The 25,292-nt window shown below is 29.5% G+C and overlaps 2 protein-coding genes and 1 long non-coding RNA gene across 8 annotated transcripts in view; 1 reads left to right on the top strand and 2 right to left on the bottom strand.

The window, feature by feature from the left end:
* The window catches only part of LOC129915423 (uncharacterized), a 158,944-nt gene that overhangs the window by 64,993 nt on the left and 68,659 nt on the right, over window positions 1-25,292 (bottom strand). The window lies entirely within an intron of this gene.
* On the bottom strand, window positions 1,944-10,814 carry LOC129915417 (uncharacterized). Of its 2 annotated transcripts, XM_055994934.1 has the most exons (4): window positions 10,674-10,814; window positions 6,592-6,719; window positions 6,355-6,525; window positions 2,020-4,443 (listed from the first exon to the last, which is right to left on the bottom strand). In XM_055994934.1, exons 3-4 carry the CDS (start codon window positions 6,495-6,497, stop codon window positions 2,781-2,783), a joined length of 1,806 nt encoding a protein of 601 aa, XP_055850909.1. In that variant the 5' UTR covers window positions 6,498-6,525; window positions 6,592-6,719; window positions 10,674-10,814; the 3' UTR covers window positions 2,020-2,780. The 2 variants fall into 2 exon arrangements, with proteins under 2 accessions (XP_055850910.1, XP_055850909.1); XM_055994935.1 differs by lacking the exons at window positions 6,355-6,525; window positions 6,592-6,719; window positions 10,674-10,814 and adding an exon at window positions 4,503-4,691 and having other exon boundaries at window positions 1,944-4,443.
* Window positions 13,846-25,055, top strand: LOC129915421 (uncharacterized). 4 transcript variants are annotated; one of them, XM_055994946.1, is made up of 4 exons: window positions 13,846-14,248; window positions 20,147-21,049; window positions 21,748-21,860; window positions 23,163-23,408. In XM_055994946.1, exons 1-4 carry the CDS (start codon window positions 14,074-14,076, stop codon window positions 23,385-23,387), a joined length of 1,416 nt encoding a protein of 471 aa, XP_055850921.1. In that variant the 5' UTR covers window positions 13,846-14,073; the 3' UTR covers window positions 23,388-23,408. The 4 variants fall into 4 exon arrangements, with proteins under 4 accessions (XP_055850921.1, XP_055850922.1, XP_055850923.1 ...); XM_055994947.1 differs by lacking the exon at window positions 23,163-23,408 and adding an exon at window positions 24,803-25,055 and having other exon boundaries at window positions 13,847-14,248; XM_055994948.1 differs by lacking the exons at window positions 21,748-21,860; window positions 23,163-23,408 and adding an exon at window positions 24,803-25,054 and having other exon boundaries at window positions 13,847-14,248.

Raw genomic sequence — 25,292 nt, 5'->3', positions numbered from 1 at the left:
CATTGCAAAATTAGAGTACTTTTTTTCAGCCATACAAAAGTGACACACCCTATTGCCCAAGTTTGCAACACCGAAAATAAATACCCCTTGAAAAAAAACTCCTCAAAAGCGACCCTTACTTATAGATTTTTATAAATATTATGTTACTGAAAAAAATTCTCCAGGGATAGCTTTAAAAATATTTAAAGAAATAACTAGCTGACCCGGCGGACTTCGTTCCGCCATTTCTTGTATTCATTTCCAATTTTTGACTTTGTAATGAACAAAAAAAAGGGGATTAAAACTTTAAAAGTTTGTAAAATGAGTCTAAAAATATTCACTTTTAAACTTTTAGCAAAAAGTAGCCTAAGTAAAATGCTCACTACATGCACTACAATGCTGCACCACACAAAATTTCACAATGCAAAGTTATTAACTCTTTCAAACGTTTTTTCCATAAATATTTCAATACGGCTTGTTACGGCACTTTAAAAAAACAGCGTTTTGCAAATACACCCTATTATCAATATCGCACTTTAACGGCTCTTTATAAATTTGAATAATGTGTATGCTATTTAGCCTGCCCTTTCTTACGCCCATTTTTACTCGACTTTAGAAAATATTTTGATCTCTCTTTTTGGTACCTACATATAGTTAAATTTTTTCGTAAAGCATGTGCGAGTCAGCGGAAATATGCTACCCCATAATGGCCATGAGCGTGGTTCGCTCAACTGGTTCGCTCGGCAAGCTATTCCTACGCTATGAAAAGCATGGCGTTATGTGAATTTCTCAAAATTGATTGTAAGCAACATGGATGCAATGGAGAGAATCAATTTAATTGTCTCTTAATAAAAACAAAAAAAACATATACTTTATTTTCTCATGCTATAAATCAATTTTTTCGATGACAACCTATAATTAATTTTAGATCATGTGAAAGCCTATTATTTCACCTTTCACATGACGTTTTAATGATATTTCTACGATGCCTACAAAAAAAGTAAGAATTTTTTAAAGCCACCCGAGTCGAACTTTATGTACGAATTTAGAACTCAAACTGCTAAATAGAATCTATTTAGGTAGTTTTCATCCTAAAATAAACCTAAATACGAACTTGGTATACTTAGTTATCTCAATATCTCCTGAGAATTCTTCACAACCCATTTATAACACCTTTTGAAACTGAAAACACTTGTTTGATCCTAAATTTTCTACTTATGTCCCGATTTTTAAGACCTAACTATGTACTTGCAAATCTCTTTTATCTTGATAGACACTATTTAAACTATTTAAGCTAAGTTGAAACTATTAAAATTCAAAATACTTGTTAAGTCCTAAATGATTTTAAAGGGTGTATAAATTCAAATCTTTAAGTCATACTTGGTAGTTTTTTGTAATAGGAAACCCCTAAATATTCGACCAAATTAAGAACATGAACCATTTTGTTTTGAAAGTTTGCATACTTACGTGCAGTTTTTTCAATAATTTTTTTTTAATATACGATTATGTAATTATTATAAGTAGAAACTTATAAGTTTTACGTTATGTACATATTCACATCTCGCGTTTTTTTTAGTGAAAAAGTTAATCCAACAACATAAAAAAGGGATATAAGTAAGTGTTTTTGTTTTTATTTATTTTTACATTCATACATTCACATTTCATAGTTTGGAGTTCTGACAATGATTATTATATATGTTATAATAATAAACAATGTAATTATTAATAAGTACATCTTTTTTAAATTAAAAATTAGATATTGCAATATGATTAAGAAATAGAAACTTATTATGTTCTTAATTTTACAATTTTAGAAAACTTAATTATTTTGTAGAAATTTTTTTATATTATTTATGTAATATGTTTGTATCATTAAGTATAAAAATATAAACTTTATTAGCTTATTGCAAAATAAACAAATAAATATAGTATATACAATATTATATAAACATTTATGTATATTAAATATAAGAAATTGCAAAATGATTTAAAAAAAGGATTAGAAATTGTTTATGAAAATTCAATTTTAGTTAAATTTACGTTTTACTCTAATTCATAAGAATTCACAGGTACTCCAATAAATATGTTATTATTAACTTGCATAAAAACACACAGCTTATGGATATTTGCAACAGGTATTAAATACATGGTTTCATTATCTATAGAACATTTATGTAAAAACGAACTGGAATCTACTGTGTGACTATATCCAGTTGCCTGAAATAAAAACTCAGTTTCAAATTTTCTAGTCACTGCATAATGCTTGCCAGAGCAAAAACATGAACACGAGGTGCGGAAGCAACTGCAATTCGTTATTTTAATAAAGTATACAATTTTTCCTAATTGTAATTGATTATTTCCATTCAAAAATTGGAAAACCGAAGAATTTGTTTGAACATTTCTTAAATACTGATCCGAAATGTAAAGTTGCTTATTTTTCAATAAACGAAAATATTTAAATGTGGATACACTTTTGTCAATTGCTAAGGCACTAAACAATTTTTTTAGGTCATTTGGCAGTTCTTCAGATGTATACTTATATGGCCCTACACTGTAGCAATTATCTTCAATAAGTTCATTTATGTTTACTTGTTTTTTTTTACTACCACAGAAATCTTTAATTTCTCCTTCTGGCAGTTGATCTACCAGTTTCACCATTTTAATACAGCGGTCATGGGAAGCTATTACTTGAGTGTCAATACATCTAGTTCCATGGATAAGTTTTAGTAATTGACCATTTAAATTTTCGTATTCAAAGCAAGTATGTGCCCATAAAGGCCCTAATTTTTTTACAGTTTCAACTAAGTGCAGTAATAAATGAATAACAATTGCACAGTGTCTCTGTCCATACAAAACTTCAAACTCTTAATTAAATCTTCGGCTGCATTAAGTTTACTATTACTTATATTGTCAGAACTTAACAAAGAAACGGCAGTTACTAATAAAAGATAATTATCAAAATAATCTTGTCTCATGATCCCATATAGTATTGGTATCGAATAATAAAAACACCACATTCTTAATTCAGATGCTTTCCAATGAACTAAATCTGTTACCGAACGCGGCATTCGATGAACAAATTTAGGTGGTTTAAGATCTGTTAATCTAGTACTTACTATGTGTTTTTCTGTAAAAAGTGAAAAACAAAAATTTCTGCAAGAAGAATCAAATAATAAATATAAAATTTTTTTAATGACACCACCTTCCACCGCATGCATTCGATCGATTGCCATTCCTTGAATGTAGTCTGGCATTATTAGAGAAAGGGCTGACGGACCTTTAATTCCCATAACAGGATTATCTTGAGTAGCTTCATTAGCCCATGTCAAACAATTTTGTAGTGTTCTCAGATTTGTATTTTGTTGAAATGGATAAATATGTAGTCTTCCTCGTGGTACTAATTTCAAGTTCTCGCCTTTTATATCGCATATAGTACAACCATAATATCCATTAAACTGTTTAAAATTCATAAAATCATTTTTTGCTAATAAATCTGCTGTTCCCATCAATAATATACCACGAACAATTATTGGTTCAACATCTGGTTTTAAAAAAACTGTTATACCCGTGATCAACTCATCCAACTGTGGTTTTATTTTATATAAAAATAAATTAGCAAATGGTTTTTTTCCACACCACAATCCTAATAACAATGTATTTTCCCTTTTCTTTCTTTCTAAAAATGGTAATTCGTTTATACTTAAATATATTGGCCACATACTAGTCTGGGATGATTTGAATACAGGAACTCCATCGGTATACCAAGAAAATGAAATATTGTGAGGATTCTTCAAAAATCCATGGTTCAACCATTTTTTATAAATTTCTCCATCATAAATGTCGCATATGTTGCCATTATTTGTTGATCTATGAATTCGATTTTGTAATTTTTCGTAGAATTTTTCACGTTGGTACATTTGGAATAGTTGATCTTTTAATGACATTTCAACGAAGTAACAATTCTCTTCCCTTGGGCACAATGGACAGACACTCATTTTAGATGGTAGTTCTCGTTGACAGGTGGTGCAGTAAAAATGCTGGTTTAGTTTTTCATTAAGAGCGAACGTTTTTTTGAACTTTGACAAACTATTTCTTATAAGGCCTTCTGGCGCACAATGTAAATTTACGACTTTTATGATGTCATCAAGACATGACATATTAATGTTGTGTTTAACTTGTAGCGCCAGAAGCATAAGCATGCTTTGCATGACTGTCAAGGGTGCCCCCCAATACAATGGCAAGTCATTACTTAAATTAGTTTTGTCAATATTTTGCCTTGCATCTTCTTCTTCTGCATTTGGAAGATCTTCGTCTTCTTGATATTCTTCATCTTGCTGATATGCAGTGATATAATTAGGCAAGTCGAAGGATCGAACATCGAAATAATCTTGTGCATCTGTATCCTCATTCATATCCAAAAGGATATGTTCATTTCCAAAATTATTGGATTCTTCACTCGTAATCCTAATAAAGTTCAATACATTAAAAAAATTGCTATTTTAAAATTTACAAGGAGCCTGTACCACGAAACAACATTTAACTTTCTAAGAAGCAATCTTTAACGTACAATGTTATGATGTTAGTTGTAGAAAAATATAACTTATAATAAAAAAGAAAAATATATTTAAGCTCTAAAAATCACACTGGTTGCTTTTCTAGGAGCTCTATTTTTTTTTAGATATTTTCATTTTTGGGGGTAATTTCATACTATTTTTTTAGATATTATTATTATAAGCGTTTTTAAGTTTTGTTAAAAAAATTTATTTCGAATAAAATGTATTTCGGTTCAGTAAGTAAAATAAAAATACAAAAAAATTTTTTTTAAATAAAAATAATTTTACAAAAAAAAATTGTATTAATTTCTATGCCTTTTCATATACATAGATAGATAATATTCTTTATTTTTTTCTCATAAAATTTTACAATTTGTAATACTTAAGAATAAAACATTGCAATACTGCAGACGCTCGGTTAAATTTTATAGTTGAGTTTCCCAACTCTAAACAACATAAAAACGCGTTTAGCTTATGTAATCTCATGCAAAGTTGAATGAATTTTATAAATAGCAATTTTCTGTTTAAAATCATTATTTATTAATATATTAATTGAAATCGTTAGAGCCGTTTTCGAGAAAATTGCAATACCTTAAAAACGTTTCCTATTTTTTTTTTTAATTTTTCTATTGCAAACCTCTCACGAGATTTTTTTTTCAACCGAAAAAATATTCAAATGCTTTAACATTTTCAAAATAATTGGGGATTAACAACAAACTGCCAGCCCGAACAAATTTGGTGGGCCGAGTGGTTAAGGAGTTATATTGTTTCAATTTATTGATTCAATGTGCACTATACACACGTGGATTCGAATCCTGTTTTTGTCAAATAGTAAATACATATTATTTCTCTAGTACTCTCACAAAGTAGAATTTTATGTTTTGCGTGGACACTGGTGGGATCGCTAGTTTATTTTAAATTTGAAACTCTTGCAGCTAAGAGATTTTCTCAAATTGATATATGTATACAAAGGTTTTCTACTCGGAATGCTACGACATAAGTTAAGCGTTTCCCAAATCCTTCGACTTGAGTCGAACGTTCGACTCGCGAGTCATGATAGGGCTCGTAATATTATGTACTTAAATATGTTAATTGCTCCACTTTTTACTTAACCCTTTATGGGCACACGGGTTCGAATTTGGCAGACGAAAATTTTAAAATTAGCGATTGTTCAAAAAAGTGTTCGCAAAACACTAACTATAATGGCGACAATATATTTTTTTAGGAATTGTGAGTACAATATTCGAATTCTTCCGAAAATTCAAAGTGATTTTCATATTTGTACAATGAACATATTCCCTATAAATTATTGAGACCAACAAAATTCATAACGAAATGAAAAAGTAAGAACCAACTTAGCACCAGTGTGCCTTTCACGTCATGAAAAAGAGGTGTGCCTTCAGAGGGTTAATTATGAAATTTGGAACGAATCTTATCATTTCCAAAGCTCTCCGATTCAACATTATACAAACCAGTTATTTATGTATTTTGAATCTATTTAAGCGCACCTCAATTTTTTTTTTTTCGAATTTTAGCTGCTCCGAATTCCGTATTGTCGAACACATTTCGCGGATTTATAGGTTTTTTTTTTCCTACCGAATATTTGGTAGAGCTAATTCGGTGAGGTATCCACATTTGTACAGTAATTTTAACTCAATTGATGTTTTTTTTGGTGCAATTAAACTTTAAGCGTTTACCAAATCTCTTGTTAGACTAACAATATTAGTGCAATAAAATCTTTACAATCTTTATATGGTTATGAAATGTATGTACAAATTTGTTGGTACAGGGCTCTGAATTACTATATCTTATATTGTATTACCTTAAAATGTCATTTTCTTGTAGATGAGATTCTTGAAATTCTTGAATGTCAATGTCAACATCATTTATTAAATTTTGGCGAAGTTGCTGTAAGCGATTATATCGTTGAGATGTTCCTAATTCTTCAAAAGATTTTCGTGACATACTTAGGCGTTTAAGACAATTCAGATCACTTAAAGTAATAATTTTAATTTGATGTTATTGCTAATAATTTTAAATAACAACAAAAGATACTTACATATGAACTTAATATTATATCTCTTTTTTCATATAGTATCGCTATCCGCAGCGATTATATTTATAAAATTTGGTATAAAGAAAGTCGTTACTGTGGTTTTTGATAGACTTTGTTGTTGATATTACTACCTGCCAAAACAAAAATTTTAATCAGTGTTAAGAAGTTACATAATAACCCAATAATAAATGTTTCTACTTCGAAACTACTTTTTCAAATTCATTCAAAATACTACGAAACATTAAGTTTTTCTTTAATTTAATTTGAAATAGAATATTTTTTATTTTTCAATTAAACGCTTTGACAATATGTATTCGAATTTCGAAAACGTAATTTTTATAATCTGAAATTTGATTTTTTCAATTACATGTCGTTTTTGATTGGTTTCACTCAAGGAGTCACTCATTTTGAAATCGAAGGGAACAGTGGCCTGATTATGGAATACGAAGTCGATCGTTTTTCGACTAGCCTCGAATAGCTCCGAAATAAAATAAAATGTATACATTTTAAACGTACTCAATTGTAATTTATGTGTTCAGAAAGTTAAAAACATAAAGACATACATAAACTCAAAACTTTAAACGATTTAATTTACTAAAATAGAATAGATAAAAAATAATTTAGCTGAGTACCCTACTACAATGGCTTTAGCATTTTACTAAATCGTTTAAAATTATGCGCTACACATATTGCAGTTGCAGGAAAAAAAAAACACCAACGAATTACCTACCGATGCAATTGTCTCTTATAAACTTCTGCGCATCGAACAAGAAAGTGTTTTTATTATGTGTCTCTAATTTGTGAAAAAATATAACTGTTTATTATTTATTTGCGTAAACTGTATTTAATAAGTATTTTTAGTAAAAATATCTTTCGCCGATCGAAACAAAAAAATCCTCCAAGAAATGTCGTAAATTAATGGTAAGGTAAAACAATACGATCGAAAGCGAAAACAATAAAACAAAACTTCAAATTCGCCGACTTTGTATTCCATAATTAGGCCACAAGCTTCCACTCAATGCTGTTTTTTTTTTTGTGTTTTTGTGTAAAATTTCAAATGTTAAATATTTGAATCATTTTTTGTTTTCCAAACGAAAGACATGGCATTAAAAAATTATAAATTTGAACACGACGATGAAGAAGAAAATGGTAATAAATCATTCTTTTGTATTAATCTAACCATTTTGATTTTCTAATTAATTTCAATTTCAGAAAACTGTGAAATTTAAAATGTCAAATATGGCCTGAAATGAATGATATTCAAAAAAAATGGTATAGGTCGTTTCAAATCAAAAGTCCTGACTCTGAGTTTATTTTCTCCCTTCCAATAAAATTGAGAACAAATAAACAAAAAACTCAATTTTATTGACTCATTGCGACAAATCAACTCACAAATAACAACAAATCATGGTTGTTTGAATGAAAGAAATGCTAGAGAAAAAAATAAACAAACGAAAAATCTGAATTTGTTTATTAATGATTTCTATGGTGACGACTCCAAAATAATTGAAAAATAAAAATAAGATATTAACTACCCAATTATACAAATGAAAAGATGTGAATAGAATTTTAAGTTATGAATTGCTATCATATACACTGGACATTAATTGTCCATCTTCACCTAGTCCTATAACAATATCTTCGGCAAAGTTATCCCAACTGCTTTCAAATGATAAATGTGCCCATGATTATGAAAGTGGTCTAAGTCAATTTTTGCATTGTTTGAAGAAAAACTTAGGTACATAATAATTTTCTTATAACGATTTAATTACACTGGTCAACAAAATTGAACTTTTTTTTTGCCACAAGAACCAAGATATACTTTTCTAGTATTTTTTGGGGTGCTGAATCCGAATCTGAAGTCAGAAAAATTTGATTGGCCTTTGTTTTTGAGATATTACCGTTATAAAATGCTTAAAAACGTCATTTTGGCTGTTTTCGATCTTCTGTTTTTATGTGGGGTAGTTCATTATAAACAAATTTGTACCGATGATTATAAGAACAGATATTCTTCTTTCAAAAACTGTTTTAATTTTCCCGATATCTCTTTTATTGCTCGAGATATCTTAAATTTCAGTTAGTAAGCCAAAGAGACACTAATTTTATTCTAAAGTTTAAGTCCCTGGGCATAAAATGTTTGCCACAAGAACCAAAATATACTTTTCTAAAGGTTTTTGGGTTGCTAAACTTGAATCCGAAATCAGAAAAATTCTATTGGCCTCTGTTCTTGAAATATAACCGTTATAATAAAAACCATTTTTTGCATTTTATAACGGTAATATTTCAAGAACGGAGGCCAATAGAATTTTTCTGATTGCGGATTCGAGTTCAGCAACCCAAAAACCTCTAGAAAAATATATTTTGGTTCTTGTGGCAACAAAAGTTTAATTTGGTTAGCCAGTGCCGCTTCTGAGTCAAAGACCGGTACTTAATTTTGTAATATCTCGGGCAGTAAAAGAGATATCGGAAAGATTTAAACATTTTTTGGAAGAATAAAACCAGTTCTTATAGACACCGTTATAATTTTTTTTCAAAATGATTTGCCCCACACAAAAACATAACCTCGAAAACAGCCAAAATGACGTTTTTCGACATTTTCTAACGGTAATATTTCAAAAACGGAGGCCAATAAATATTTTCTGACTTCAGATTCGAGTTTAGCACATCAAAAACATATAGGAAAGTAAGCTTTGGTTCTTGTGGCAAAAACCTTGTTGACCAGTGTTATATTCCTTTTATGAAATCACTAGAGGAGCAATAAAGAAGTTTATTTACTGCGATTTCGCTTTCAAATAAACCTTACCCCTTAAATAATAATTATTTTTAGGCTAGATTTGATGCCATTTTTGGATGTGACTTAGTCCACTTTCATAATTAAGGGCACAAATAATTAAATAATTGTATGTTTTTTGTATTGCCCGCGGATATGGAGTGATGCAAGCCCGGGAGACTTGCCTCCGATTTCTGAGGCTAACCCAGTGAATCTCACAGACGGATCAATTAATAAAAATAGGGATATCAAGAACTGTTCTGCATTATTTTATCGAAATTTTAAAAAAGTTCAGCTGCCTCATAATATATAAATGCTTCCTTCCAGTAAGCGAATGAGTTTTTTTTTATTTTTGCTCAATTTTCCATGGGACTTCTGATTTGAAACGACCCTATACGTTTTGAAAAATATTTTAAAAGCTAAATTTATTTGTTTGAAAATAATTTAAAAATTAATTTCAGAAAACAAAATAATTTGAATGAAAAACAAAAAAAAACATGGTTAAGTGTATCTTTGACATGTGAGTATTCATGGATTAGTGCTTCTTGAGTGGATTCCGATTTGAAATCGAGAAGATAATTTCTCTGAAAACGACATACATTTTTCTTTCTATATTCGATTAATATAAAACAATTTAGAAGATTAAATTAAATTAAAAAAAAAAAAAAAAACAAAATATAATAAAACAAAAAGATGAAGGTTTTGAATGAACAAGCAGCTCCCCTGCAAGTACGAAAAGATCATAAATCTTAAACAAAAAATTGTTTTGAAGGTTTTGAATGAACGACAACAAATTGTCTGTGTTACTACCACCAAGTTCATAGGCTTGCGTGGTGACACACACAGGTTGTTGTTGTTCATTCAAAACCTTCAATTTAAATTGATTACACAGGCAGATTCCCTGCAAGTATGAAAAGCCATACAATACTTGCAGGGAATCTGCCTGTGTAATCAATTTAAATTGAAGGTTTTGAATGAACAACAACAACCTGTGTGTGTCACCACGCAAGCCTATGAACTTGGTGGTAGTAACACAGACAAGTTGTTGTCGTTCATTCAAAACCTTCAAAACAATTTTTTGTTTAAGATTTATGATCTTTTCGTACTTGCAGGGGAGCTGCTTGTTCATTCAAAACCTTCATCTTTTTGTTTTATTATATTTTGTTTTTTAATTTAATCGTCATATTAAAAATAATAAAGAGAGAAGTGACGTTCTCTAGAGTTCCTACTCAGGATAGCCTAATTAGCCCTGTTAAGCGAAAAGGTGAAAGATAAAAACGCATTTTTGGAATCATAGAAAATATTACGTACGTACCTACAACAAATTGCATCAAAACCATTTTCGATTTATAATAAATAAATCACTGACTTGCTCCCAGATATTAAAAAAATTAAATTATGTAGTCGGCCTTGAATCACCGGAACAAATGTTTCTGCCTGCGAACGACGATTGGACCTGAGACTGAATGTAACGTGAGTTGCCATGGAAAATAAAAATACAAAATGAACTTACCTTCCAGGTTTTTGTTTCTTTATTTGGTTTTCCTTTTTATCTTCAAATACAATTCTTTTTGCGGGTATTTAATTAATTAATTATTTTCAAATGGTAAAAATTTTAATCTTAATAAAAATTACAGCCACCATGAATGAGGAGCACTAACCAAAACCATTGAATATGAATGATTGAATCCTCTAGAGTTCGTGAGTGAAGCACCAACAAAATTAAAAAAAAAAAATTGGTAGCTCATCTGTCAAAATTGGTGTATAATCTGTCAAATTTCGAGCTAGTTTTCCAGGGGCAAACTCACTTTTATTGGTGATGACAAGGCGATGCAATCATTGACCGCCAATGTTTCAGATAATCTTGACGATTAAAAAACAATTTTTGGTCTGTTTTCAAATGAGGAAAAAAAAGTTTTAAAATTCGAATATAATTATGATGAAAAATAGCACTTAAAGGGAAGTCTCTCCCCAGACCAGTTACATTTCTGTGGGCGCCCCTTGAGTGAACAATATATCTGCACTCCGACCCTCTACCAATGCATGTGCAAACACATACACATACTACAAAATTGTTGGCTTGGATTTCTGTTGCTGGGCGGAACGTAGTTGAAATGAAAAATAATATTTTGAAGTGAACAGGGCTTTCGAAGTAGTAGAAAAGTACTATTGGAATTAAAACAGCAGAGTACTTGTGGAGGCAGTACTAGATAACACTACACTTATACAAGGTAATTATAGCTGCGTTCCTTTTGGCACATGTATGTACTGCCTAGTATTTAAAACTACTTTGAACTACTTTAACTCGATTGAAAGAGTAGTTTGAAGCAGCTTTTAGTACTAAGCAGTGGATACATTTTCCTAAAGGAACGCAGCCTATATTGCATATTACAAACAAAAAAAAAAATGTTCATAAGAGAGTGGTGACAGCTCCTCTTCTATTTTTTTAGTACGACTTTTGCAACGCGCGAACTTGAACGAAAGTAGAAACTGAGTAGGTACCTATATTACCTTGTATAAGTGTACTGTGGTATTAAATTGCTTCCACATTACGTATGGCAACATGAAACATGTGGACTGGATTTTACTTGTAATATTTCGATATTATCAAATTGATTCATTGATTTTTTACTTACTCTATTAAAAAAGTAGTTCAAGTTGTCAAAATTTGTTTGTTCAAAATAGGCACCAATCTGTCAGATCGGCCTGTAATTTTTATATTTGTTTTTGTTTTAATTTATAAAATGTCATTCGAAAAAAATATAAATGGAAAAATAACAAATTTTCTTCGTGTTTCTTTTAGGAAAATGGTCAATAACACAGCCACACAAAAAAATATAAAAGTTCTGACCTGGGGTTGCGACTAGGTTTTGCATATAGTTTTTGGGTCGCTGAAACCGAATCCGGAGTCCGTTTTGCCCCATCACGTCAGGTTTTCGAGATAACCTCAAAAAATGTCACAAAAACAAAAAAAAATTTTCTCTGATCTGGATATGCGAATATATTAATCATATAGTTTTTGGATCGCTGAATCCAGATTCGAAGTCAACTTTGCCCTATCACGTCAGGTTTCTGAGATATCCTCAAAAAAATGTCAAAACCAAAAAAACTAAATTTCTTATCTGGGGTTGCGACTAGGTTTTTCATATAGTTTTTGGGTTGCTAAAACCGAATCCAAAGTTTATTTTGCCGTATCACGTCAGGTTTTTGAAATATCCTCAAAAAATGTCTAAACTAAAAAAAAAAGTTCTTATCTGACATCTTTTGACGATATCTCAAAAACCTGACGTGATACGGCAAAATAAACTTTGGATTCGGTTTTAGCAACCCAAAAACTATATGAAAAACCTAGTCGCAACCCCAGATAAGAAATTTTGTTTTTTTGGTTTTGACATTTTTTTGAAGATATCTCAGAAACCTGATGTGATAGAGCAAAATTTACTTCAAATCTGGATTCAGCGATCCAAAAACTATATGATTAATATATTCGCATATCCAGATCAGAGAAAAAAAAATGTTTTTTCGTGACATTTTTTGAGGTTATCTCAAAAACCTGACGTGATACGGCAAAATAAACTTTGGATTCGGTTTCAGCGACCCAAAAACTATATGCAAAACCTAGTCGCAACCCCAGGTCAGAACTTTTATATTTTTTTGTGTGGCTGTGTAATTTAAAAAAAATGTGTGGTGTGCGTGGTTTTTCGGTTTTTGTGCTTTTTTGGTCGGTAATTTAAAACGATTAAAAATTACGGTAGCTGACGTTGGTCATCAATGTCAGTGTTGAAGATATAACCTTTCTTTGTTGACTGTGGTTCATAGCAGCTTAAAGATTAAGCTGTACATAAGTTCCAAAAGGAACGAAACTGAAGTTAAGGGCTTGACCACATCGGAAGGTATGTCCGGGAACATGTATAAACAAAATTCCACACCTGAAGTTTGTATTTTTTGTTCATACAATTCATACATTATGTTATGTCAGATATTATTATTTCTGAATTTCATATTTCTTTATCTAAGTAGTGTAATTTCATTGTTCGCCATGATATTTTCGAGCAAATCACGTTTTTAAAAATTATGAAATAAATTATCAAAACATTACTGTCGTAAAATGATTATAGTCTGTTTTCAGGTTTTCACTACAACCCAAATGTGATAATTTCGCGGATTAGGTCAGTTAAATTAATTTTTTTTTATAAACAATTTGGTATTAGAAATGAGATAATTTGCGAAATTATCTCATTTGGGGTCTAGTGAAAACAGGCTATTACTTTTTGCTACCGGTTTTTTTGGTACTACTTGACAAATTTCTTGCAATTATTTATTTCTAATACCGGCCCAGGGTAATTTAAACAACGACAGCCCTGCTTTGGAATTAAAACAATTGTATCAGTGCGTTCTTTTATGTGACAAAACAAAAACTAACTGTAAACATTTACAGCTAAATTTGCAAATTGAAATAGAACACGAAGCGTCGTTTCATTTCAGTTTAGGTATCATTTCAATTTGTGAATCAAGGCAGTGCGCAGCAAAAATTTAATCGTCGAAAAAAAAAGTAAGTAAAAGTTTTTTAAAACTAAAAAGTAAGTAAAAGTTAGTAAATGTTAAATAAAAATAACTTAAAATCAAATAAAAAAGCAAAAAAAAAAACATAAAAAAAACAACCAAATATATAAATAAACAAAAACAAGCAAACAAAAAAAAAAAACTTCTTCTCAATGGCAAAAAAATATGCCTTGATTTGGTGGGTTAAAACCCAAGAGAAGGACGTTGTGGATTTGGCAATTATTCCTAAAAAACAAAGGATTATTAACAATATAATTAAACTCCCATGGAAGGATGGAAAAACCAAAAAACAAATTTGCTTGGAAACGAAAATTCTTAAAATTTCAAGTAAGTATATTTACTATATATATATATATTGAATATATTAATAAATAAAATATAATAAAATATTAATGGCGATGAGTTGGTTGGCTTGATAGTCTAGTACGCAGCTGAAGCGAATCGAAAAAAAATTTAAGTCTATGTCAAAATAAAATCGGGTATTAAGTCAAAATAATAAAAATACAAATCAAAAAAATTCAAGAAAAAACATGAGAAAAAAAAACAAAATTTCTTTCGCTTCAGCAATGTATAGGCGTAAAGAGGTTCATATAATTGGTAATCGAATCTTCGGTTCGTGTACTAAATAAAAAACTTTCCGAAAATTAGGAAAACATGTCTTAGGAGTTTGTGTATTTGCTAATGTATTTTCATTGCATATTTTTCTATGTTAGTGCTAGTCTTGGATGAGCAGATATGGGGCGACTTTCCATTAAGGGAGCACACCTAGTCTTATTTTTTTTTTTACAGTGAGCTTAGGAAATATTTATCTACTGCTTAGTACTTAAAGCTGCTTTGAACTACTTTTTCAGTATAGCAAAAGTAGTTCAAAGTAGTTTTAAGTACTAAGCAGTAAATAAATAATTCCAAAGGAATGCAGCTAGATGGAAATAAACTACTGGTTTTGTAAAAATGTGTATCTCAATAATGTATGTGTTGCCGTTGTGTTGTAAAACATTTTTTTTACATTTGAAGTCGTATGTGAGAAAATTGCTTCTACCGCCTAATCAATTTAATCTCATCCTTCACTCCCATATATTTTTTTTGGGTTGGGGTCAAAATTCTGCCGGGGTCAAAATTCTTTTGTCAAAATTCTGCTTTCAAAATTCTGCTTTACAAAATTCTGCTTTCAAAATTCTGCTTTTCAAAATTCTGTTTTTCAAAATTCTGTTTTTCAAAATTCTGCTTTTCATAATTCTGCTTTTCAAAATTCTGCAAAAAATTAAAAAAGGGTTTGGAAAATGTTAAAAAGCGCGCGCTTTTTAACATTTTCCAAACCCTTTTTTAATTTTTTTGCAGAATTCTGTAAAATCATCTTTTTGAAAAATTATCTGCTTATTTGATTACTTACCTACATAATTTGTCATTTTTTAAATGCGAATTAATTTTTGTTTTATAAATGAATAAATTTGAAAATATTAAGAAAAGGTTTTTAATATTAAACATTTCCGAAAATAACTAAAAATTTATTAATTTATCAAATAAAGATGAATATTCAAAAATTTGAATAAGAAAAGGAATATACAACATCGGTTCCAATTAGTATACATATTTTATTTGAAAGAAAGTCAGTATATGCATTTCAAAAAATATTTGCGACACTTAAATAAAAAAATTTAGGAAAGTACCAATGTTGAATTACATTAATGAGGTGTATTTTTCTTTAGCCAGCGCATATGCTATAAAAAAAAAAAAAACAGAATTAGCAGAATTTTTTTGTTCAAATATAATGCTGGCAGAATTTTGAAAAGCAGAATTTTAAAAAGCAGAATTTTGAAAAACAGAATAGAAAAAAAGCAGAATTTTGAAAAACAGAATTTTCGCTGAAAAAGCAGAATTTTGAAAAGCAGAATTTTGAAGCCAGAATTTTGACCCGATCCCATTTTTTTTTCTTTAAATAATCTAAATAATCTTTTGATATCATTAAAAAAAAAAGTTTTGAAAAAAAAATTTTATTTTCAGTTTTAAAAAAATTTGAAAAATTAATTTTCAAAATCAAAATTTTGAAAAAAAAATTTCAAACTAATTTTTTTCAAAATTGTATGTAATGAAGTACTGATTTAGTTTTTAAAATTGGATGCTCTTATTTGTTTTTAAATAAAAACAGAAAACCATATTCAAAAATATCTTGTCGTTTTCGAGAAATAAACAAAAAACCAAAAATACTTTTTTCTAAGGAACCTCTTTATTTTCTATTTTTATGTGGCTAGACTTCTTGATAAATTAATTTATGAAACATTAACCATTCGGCAATTATTTTTTAAATATTCAGACTTAAATAAGGATACAATAAAGTTGTACAGTATTGGATTACCCCTGAATTGATCAACTTTTTTCATCGATAACACCTGAAAACTTACCTGAGCATTTTTCTTATAATGTCTGGGGTGCTCGCCGCCCATGGATTCTAGCCGTAAGAATCACCCTGTATATTATAAAAATAATTGTCAAACAAAGTTTTCATGAAATTATAACACTTACAACAAAGATATGAAAGTGGCAATTAATTATGAACGAATCTAATAGCCTGTTTTCACTAGAGCCCATATGAGATAATTTTGCAAATCCTCTCATTTTTAATGTCAAATTGTAAAGAAAACAAAATGCACCACTGGGTCGCACGAACCAGTTCTAAGGGTTCAAGTTGCTAGAATTTTTAGTAATTTAGAAAAATGTAATTATTGTAGGTACTTAAAAACAAAAAAAAAAAAAATTTTAAACACAAAAATCGTTTTTCAAAGGAATAAAACATCTGAAACCATCAAATTCAGCATTTGAGCAAGTATACAGTTTAATTTGATATACTAAGATGTATGTATTTCTAGAAAAAAAAATTCAAAACCGTTAGAGCGGTTTTTTTTAAGTATAGATATTTCTTTGGAAAAAAAGTTTTAAAATAAATTAATATGCCATTTTGTAGAAATCACTAATCAAAACATTTCAAAAAAAATTTGTCTTATTTTCGAAAAATAGATTTTTCAAAAAAAAAAAATTCAAATGAATTATTTATGATTTTCGATTTTTTTTTCCTTAAAAGATAGCAACTGTATTATAACTAAGATATGAATTTTTTTTAACGAAATCGTTGGAGTTGTTTTTTAGGAAATTAATGTCGTTTTCTATTGACTTTTGAGATTTGTGTGTAAAATTCTCAGATTTTCCACTGCAAATAGAATATGAAATCTAGTTTTGTAATTGTGTGCGAAATCTGTGCGTATAAAAAAAATAAAACAACAAAAATGTTCAGACAAATGTCAAACAGAGGAGTGTGTGTGAAAGTGCGTGTGTTTGTATGCGTGAATCTTGATAAAAATCCAGAATCAGATTCTTGAATCTCAGATTCATTTTTTTGTCATTTTTTTGAATCTCAGGACGCAAATAGATCATGAAATCTGAGATTTGTCCACTATTTCCCCTCTTCACCCCCCCTTTCATCTGTCAAATTCACAAATCTCATTCTGAGATTCGTCAATAGAAAACGACATAAATTTTTCCAAAATCGGTATGGCAGGTACCGATATCCAAGACAGACAGACGGACTAACGGGACCCGCTTTTTTTTTTGCATTCTCTATGATCGTAATGGCATGTCTGATTGTTATCTCAACTTTTTACTTGCTTTATACATAGGTAGGTACTATAGGGCAAGTTTAGGATTCGAGACAAAAATCGAACTCGAGATAACAATTTTACATGACATTACGATAATGGAGAATGCCAAAAAAGTGGGTCTGACAATTCTGTCTGTCTGTTTGTGTGTGTGTACATACGTGTGTTCTTCGAGCTACAGTCTAAACTACTGTAGCAATTTTCTTCAAACTTTGTTTTGGATTATTCCCTAGAGGACAAATTGAAATGTTTTTTAGAACCAACACTAAATGTACCTGTACCTGGAAATAGAAAACTTAATTTTTTAAAAACGGCTGTAACAATTCTGCATAGTGTTACATATAAAAGCTTCCTTTGAAAATAAAAAAAAAAATTGTTTAACCGTTATTTACGGTACCTGCCATAGAACGGTTTTTTTAATTTATGAATTTCTCGTAAACGACAAAGCATATTTCGACTAAAATTTTTATACAGAAACGTTAAAACAATCATTATATGAAACATTTTAACATTTTCAAAAAACATTTTTGGATTTTTAAAAAATATTTAAATTTTTTTTTTAAATGAATTTTTCGAAAACGAGTGGATGAATTTCATCGAAATATAATAATATTTTCTTAAAAATAGCATACCAAAATGTTACAAAATGTTTATATATAAGAAATAATTAAAGAAAAAAACAGCTCTAACGGTTTTCAAAACTTTTTTTTTTTCTAAAAATTAATTTTTATGCAAGAAATCAAATGTCATACTTGGCTTTGTGAAAAAGATTATTTAAAACGGTGTTTAAATAATTATAAAAACAGATTTTATTTTTTTTTTTTTCTATTCATGAAACTCCTTAAAAATATAAAATTTTAAATTTTCCCTAATTTTCTTCAGTAAAAAGCCTTAACATAAGAGCAAGCACGTGCGACCCCAGTCGTGCATTTTTTTTTTTGTACGAATGCATTATTTGATGTAATAGTACCTACACTGAGGAAAAAAACGCAACGTTAAATGTAATATGATATGGAATATATGATTTAATGTTGAAAAGACTAACATGAAACATCCTTAAATTAAAGTTGAAACAACGTAAGAATTTTTTTTTATTTTTGTCGGACTTCAGCTTTTGTGGGATTTTATCACCCTAATTTCCAATAGCACGTTGGTAAAGCATTCGCCTAGTGGCCCAAGAGTTGTAGGTTCGATCCCCAGTGGCTGCCAATTTTTCCTGTTTTTTTTTTTTAATAAATTGATGCTTTTTTCCAAAGTTGAAACAAATTTGATTTAAAGATGTTTTATAACGGCAAACCACTTTAAACTAACGATGTTCTACTTTGATTTTAAAATTTTCGTCTCGAACGCAAAATCATTCCGAAAAATAGTTGAATCAACGTGTTTTTCGTTGATTTTAAGTTGTTTTTGCCTCAGTGTATATCGCAAGTGAACATTTTATTAGGAATTTGAACTAGGCTGTAGTGAAAACAGGCTATAAGCTTATTTTTTTTCGATAAATGTTAATATTATTATTCAATTCTGAGAACTTTTTTGTAAGAAATTAAATGCTCTACGATTTCATACACAATTTTGTTGTGGAATTAACCATAAAACCGAAATAAGACTGAAAAAGACAAACAAAATTATTCAAAAATTCTTATTTTACCTTTTTGTTTTGCTTCTTTAATTCCATTAAAAACGCAATTTTTATTTTTATTGTATCGATATATTTCGAGGGCCTTTTTGCCTCATCATCAGGATCTAGTAATAAAAACATGCGTTTAATACTAAAATACATTAATAAATTTATAGTTATACCTACCAAAAATACTAACAATAAATTAATTAGTATTAAACGCATGTTTTTATTACTAGATCCTAATGATGAGGCAAAAAGGCCCTCGAAATACATATATCGATACAATAAAAATAAAAATTGCGTTTTTAATGGAATTAAAGAAGCAAAACAAAAAGGTAAAATAAGAATTCTTAATATTTAATCCAGCAATACAAAAAAACGAAATATATTATTCAAAAATGGCTTTCGTGATCTGTCCTGTCTCATTGGTGGAAATTACAGAAATGTCACATAAGGCTCTTATAGATCGTTCAATATGAGTAATTTGCTTTTTGACTCGTTGCATAAAAAGCATAAAATTCAGCTGAGCTGTACAGATTTAAAAAAAAAAAATATTTTGTATGGGAATTTTTCAAATACGGATGGCAAGTGCTAAACTTTAATTTTAAGGCTCATTCTTTGGAATAAGTTTTTTTTTCGAATTAAGCTTCTGTCATAATGCCACAGATACTAGTCGTATTTTTTTAGTAACTCAGTACTAAATATTTTATATTCCACCGAACGATTACCTTTCTTTGTTATTAATAATAATCCTTTGTTGTTGAAGGGCCAAAAATGATTAAGTTTAGAAAAAAAAAATCTCTGTAAACCACAACAAATCAATACTTTTGCTTATCCTTCCCAATTTTTTGTTGTTGTATGAGCTAAGTACTGAGTTAAAAAAAACCCTTAGGTACTAACTATTAACAAGATTTTATATTTGTTTCTATATGTTAATTATTTAATTTTGATTTGGAGGTGATGAAAAGGAACTAAACAAAACAATAGTTACTAACGAAGGAGAATTGCATGATATGAGGGAAAGAATCATGTCATCAGATATATTGAATGAAGAAAAACAAATAAGCCAAGGCCAAAAAATCGGTAAAAATGTATCTCGTTCGCGTAAAAATAAATTAGAAGAACAAATAAAAAAAACAAAAACGATATTGGAAACGCTAACCCAAGAATCTGAACAACCAAAAATAAACTTCCCAAAACATACAACCGAATCGCCAGCTTTTAATTACTCATCGCAATACATTCCATCTGCCAATCATTCAACTTCATATCCGTCTTCTCGTTCACCATACTTTCAAACAAATTCAAATTCTGCGCAGTCAACTACAGTGAACATGACCGAAAATGTTTCTCAACATCAGTATTCTGAAAATCTACCGGCAGTTTCAAACCTTTTTCCATACTCTCAAGCTTCAGTGGTCATTCCTGAATCTCAAGACGTACAACAAATCAGCCAAGGTCAAAAAAGTGCGGAAGATTTATCTCGTTTTCGTAAAAGAAAACGAGAATTAAATCAACAATCTGACGAACCCAAAATAAAATTTCCAAAACATACAACCGAATCGCCAGCTTTTAATTACTCATCGCAATACATTCCATCTGCCAATCATTCAACTTCATATCCGTCTTCTCGTTCACCATACTTTCAAACAAACTCAAATTCTCCGCATTCAACTACAGTGAACATGACCGAAAATGTTTCTCAACATCAGTATTCTGAAAATCTACCGGCAGTTTCAAACCTTTTTCCATACTCTCAAGCTTCAGTGGTCATTCCTGAATCTCAAGACCATCATAACAGCAGTTATGCAACTACCAGTGACTCGGAAGAAGGGACAACAATAACATTACCATTTAAAGGTAACTATTAATAAATACAAATAAATATTTGATTTGACGAATTCCTAAAAGCAAACTTTGTTTTGTTTGCCATTGCTTTTATAATATGTTTCAAAATGAAATTCGGTAATGATTGAAAATATCAATTTTCACTTGTTTTCGATTCATCCACCATTTTCAGTATACAGCTCGTTTTTTGTTTTGTTGATTTCCCCGTTTGTGTTAGTAAGTCTACTCTGTTTGCTTAATCTTTAAATTCTGAACGTACAGAATATTTTCCAACTTTAAAAACCTTAATGTTTTGAGAAACAAAAGAAACGCAACTTTGAAAACCTGAATGATCTGAGCGAAAAAATAAAAAAAAAACTTTTTGTTTGAGAACTCAGCGCTAGTAGAATGAAAAAAGAATAAACCTCTATAATAAGTCAGCTTAACACGGTGACGCAAAAGTCGTGATTCTTTTCGAAAATCAATGAATACTTAGGGGCTAGGGATTAAATAGTCCGCTTTTACAAATAGAATTTTCACGCGATACGTTTTTGCATTTACATTTAGTTAAATGAGTAAGAAAATTCGAATAATAATAGAAAAAATTACTTTCCATCAGATTTAGTAAAAAAAACTCAATTTTGACACAAGTCGACTTATGCTGTTACTGTTATGCCTTTTGCTCACCGTTATTAAGATTGAACTTGATGTTATTTTATTTTTCTTTATAGTAACTAAATCTTTTGTGGGATTCATTAAAACTTTACATGACTGCTTCACTTCTGTTCTTCAAGAGAATAAAGTGGAAGAAGATGATGCTTTAAGAGAGATTGAAAGTTTTAAGGTAAAAATAAACTTTGTGATAAAACTGTCCAACATACAAAAATTTTCCAGACCGGTCTTTATCATTTCTTACTAAATGAAGGTTTTTTCTTGTAGCTCTTGTTTTTAAATTTTTTTATTTGTTAATATTTCAAATTTTAATTTTACTTATGTCGTTTTCGATTGGCTCTCCGGAAGCGTCCGGAAGCATTCAGAAGCCTTCTGAAACCGTTTTATTGGCTTGAAAATGATAGCTAGAACGCTTCTCAGAAGAGAAATTCTCTTCTCGATTTCAAATCAGAATCAAATCAAGAAGCACTAATATATGAATACTCACATGTCAAAGAAACACTCAATCATTGTTTTTTTTTTGTTTTTTATGCAAATATTTTCTTTTTTGAAATTAATTTGTTAATTTATTTAAAAACAAATAAATTAGGTATGCTTTTCAAATATTTTGCAACACGATTTCCCGATAAATTTTTTGAATATTAGGTACTATTTTCTTTCAATATAAACTATTTTTCAAGTCTCATGCCATTTTTGACATTTTAAATTTCACAGAAAAACAAACACAAAAAAAAACAGAATTGAGTGGAAGTGTTTTGACCTGTTTCATTCGATTTCAGAATGAGTGTATCCTTGAGTGACACCAATCGAAAACGACATTACTAAACCAAAATACATTACATTTGATACAAATTAAAAACGATTGTGATAAGAAAAACTAAGACAAAATTGTGTTAAACCGACCCCAAAATGTGAAAAATGAAAATATTTCAAACATTAGAGCTCCAAGGAAGGAACTAGTAGTTTTTTTTTATTAACTGAACTCAAAATCATGAGGCATGGCCCCAAATGTGAAATATTTCAAAAACTAGAGCTATTGCCCTAAAGAAATCGTATAACTTTTTAATTAAAACCAAAACCATGAAGTTCGATAAAAAAATCTTTCTGTAAAACTTTAAAAGGTGAAAAACTGTTGGCCATTGTAATTAACTGGGCGAAAAGCATTTCGACTAAAGGTCATTTAAACTTAAACTGAAATAAAATTCTAAAGTCCACCACAAATAATCAAAAAAATGCAAAATTCAACAAAATTGACGTTTTTCTACTGTAATTACACTGGTCAACAAAATTGAACTTTTTTGTTGCCACAAGAACCAGATATACAATAGGTTTTTGATGTTTTGAACTCTGACTTCAGATTCGAGTTCAGCACATCAAAAATCTCTAAAAGAGTATATTTTGGTTCTTGTGGCAAAATCTTTGTTGACCAGTGTTATTGATACTTCAATTATTGATAATGTTATTTTTGAATTAGATATCACCAATTTATCTTACTGGGGGTGGGACAAAGAAGGAGGTATACCCTGGATGTGGGTTTTGGCTCACAAAAAGACAGTATGAGTGGATCGATTTAAAAACTAGCGGATATGATTCCGATTGGCGGCTATTAATAAGGGAAACATTAACAGCAGTTTACGGGAAGAATTTACAAATTATTCGGCGACTGGCCGAAGAAGTGCCCGACCAAGGATTAATATGAAACTCTATGAAGGACTATTTAGTAAGTTATACATACATAATTTATAATAGTAGTATTTAGGGTTTTCAGAACATAACTTTTAGAGAGTATCTACATGTTCTCTATTTTATGCCAATTTTCTTAATTCCAATTTTTAGTAAGTCAGCAAATCTTGAGTTTTATTCAAAACTCTTGAAATGTAACGGTTTTTGTTTATAACACTGGACGCAATATTAAAACGTATCGTATTCTTTAATTTTATTTATTGGTTTAACATGATGGACCATGTATTAAAATCGGTTAAAAGTAGTAAGAACTATTTAATCAATTTTCTTAAAAGCCAAGAGTTCAAAAGAATTGAACGTTAAATATGGGATTGCCTCTCTCTGCCAAAGTACTTGAGCTAGAGCAAAGTTTTATAGTCTTTTCGAAACGATATCTTGTCATCTAAACTCGTGCATTAATAGATTTTTTCCAAAGTATCTATAAAACGATCAGAGTCTTTTGAGCAATTCCAATTTTCAGTATAGAGCATTTAACTGAAATATGCTGAAACCCAATATGGGATTGCCTCTCTCTGCCAAAGTACTTGAGCTAGAGCAAAGTTTTATAGTCTTTTCGAAACGATATCTTGTCATCTAAACTCGTGCATTAATAGATTTTTTCCAAAGTATCTATAAAACGATCAGAGTCTTTTGAGCAATTCCAATTTTCAGTATAGAGCATTTAACTGAAATATGCTGAAACCCAATATGGGATTGCCTCTCTCTGCCAAAGTACTTGAGCTAGAGCAAAGTTTTATAGTCTTTTCGAAACGATATCTTGTCATCTAAACTCGTGCATTAATAGATTTTTTCCAAAGTATCTATAAAACGATCAGAGTCTTTTGAGCAATTCCAATTTTCAGTATAGAGCATTTAACTGAAATATGCTGAAACCCAATATGGGATTGACTCACTCTGCCAAAGTATTCAAAATCGTGCTTTATTAGATTTTTTATGTCGTTTTTACTTTTAATATACATATATTTAAAAAATCGGAATGCCTTTTCTGTTTCATAACAAAAATACCAAATGTAGGAAAAATCTTTGTATTTCTTTGTAAATAAGCTTCGAATGAGTATAAATGTTGCACCCGCGATAATGGAATTGCCCTTTGGTAATACTTTCATAATAAAATATTAAGCTTTTTTTATTTAATAAATGCATTGCAGATTTTTTCAAATTAACAAAAAAATTGCAAATCTTTAGGGTGTATTTTTTCGGTTGTGTGAGTTTCGACCACTTGCAGAAATGATAACTGCTTTTTTTTGTGAATTGTCTAATTGGCTATCTATTTATAATAAAAACTATAAATAATATAATGTCTTTATTCTAACTTTTAGTAAAGTCTACATGAAATATTTACTATTTTAATTTATATTCTTCTTTTTTCAGAAAAAATAAATAAAAATTCAACATCACCTGTTACTGAAAGCGAATATATTAAATGTATAAATAAAGAGTGCGGAAATAAACGCAAATCATGTACAAATAAAAATGACAAAAAAAACTAAATTCCGCGTCAGTCTTTCATTATATTGAAGAAATTCCAATGAAGGTAAACGATTTTTGTGTGTAAATAAAAATCTTTTTTAAAGTGAGATGAATGTAATTTTCTGTCTGGTTTCAATATTTTAATAAAGATTTATGAAATAATTTCAATTTTTTAATATGACATAAGCGTTTTCACTTGACTGAAGAATTGAACGTTTCATGTATGTATTTTGTGGATACATTTTTTCTGTTTTTCTATTGAAGATATAGAATGGTATAAAAGGTTTTTTTGGACAGCAGACGTGTATGTATTTAAACGGTTTGTTATGTAATAATTTTAATTTGTATACTAAATCATTAACACTATTAAGACTATATACTAACTTCAGAT

Source organism: Episyrphus balteatus, chromosome 3, assembly GCF_945859705.1.
Source record: "Episyrphus balteatus chromosome 3, idEpiBalt1.1, whole genome shotgun sequence".
In the NCBI taxonomy this organism is placed as follows: Eukaryota; Metazoa; Arthropoda; class Insecta; order Diptera; family Syrphidae; genus Episyrphus; species Episyrphus balteatus.
Note: the sequence above shows the minus strand (reverse complement) of the source record. Positions and strands in the feature narration are given on the sequence as shown.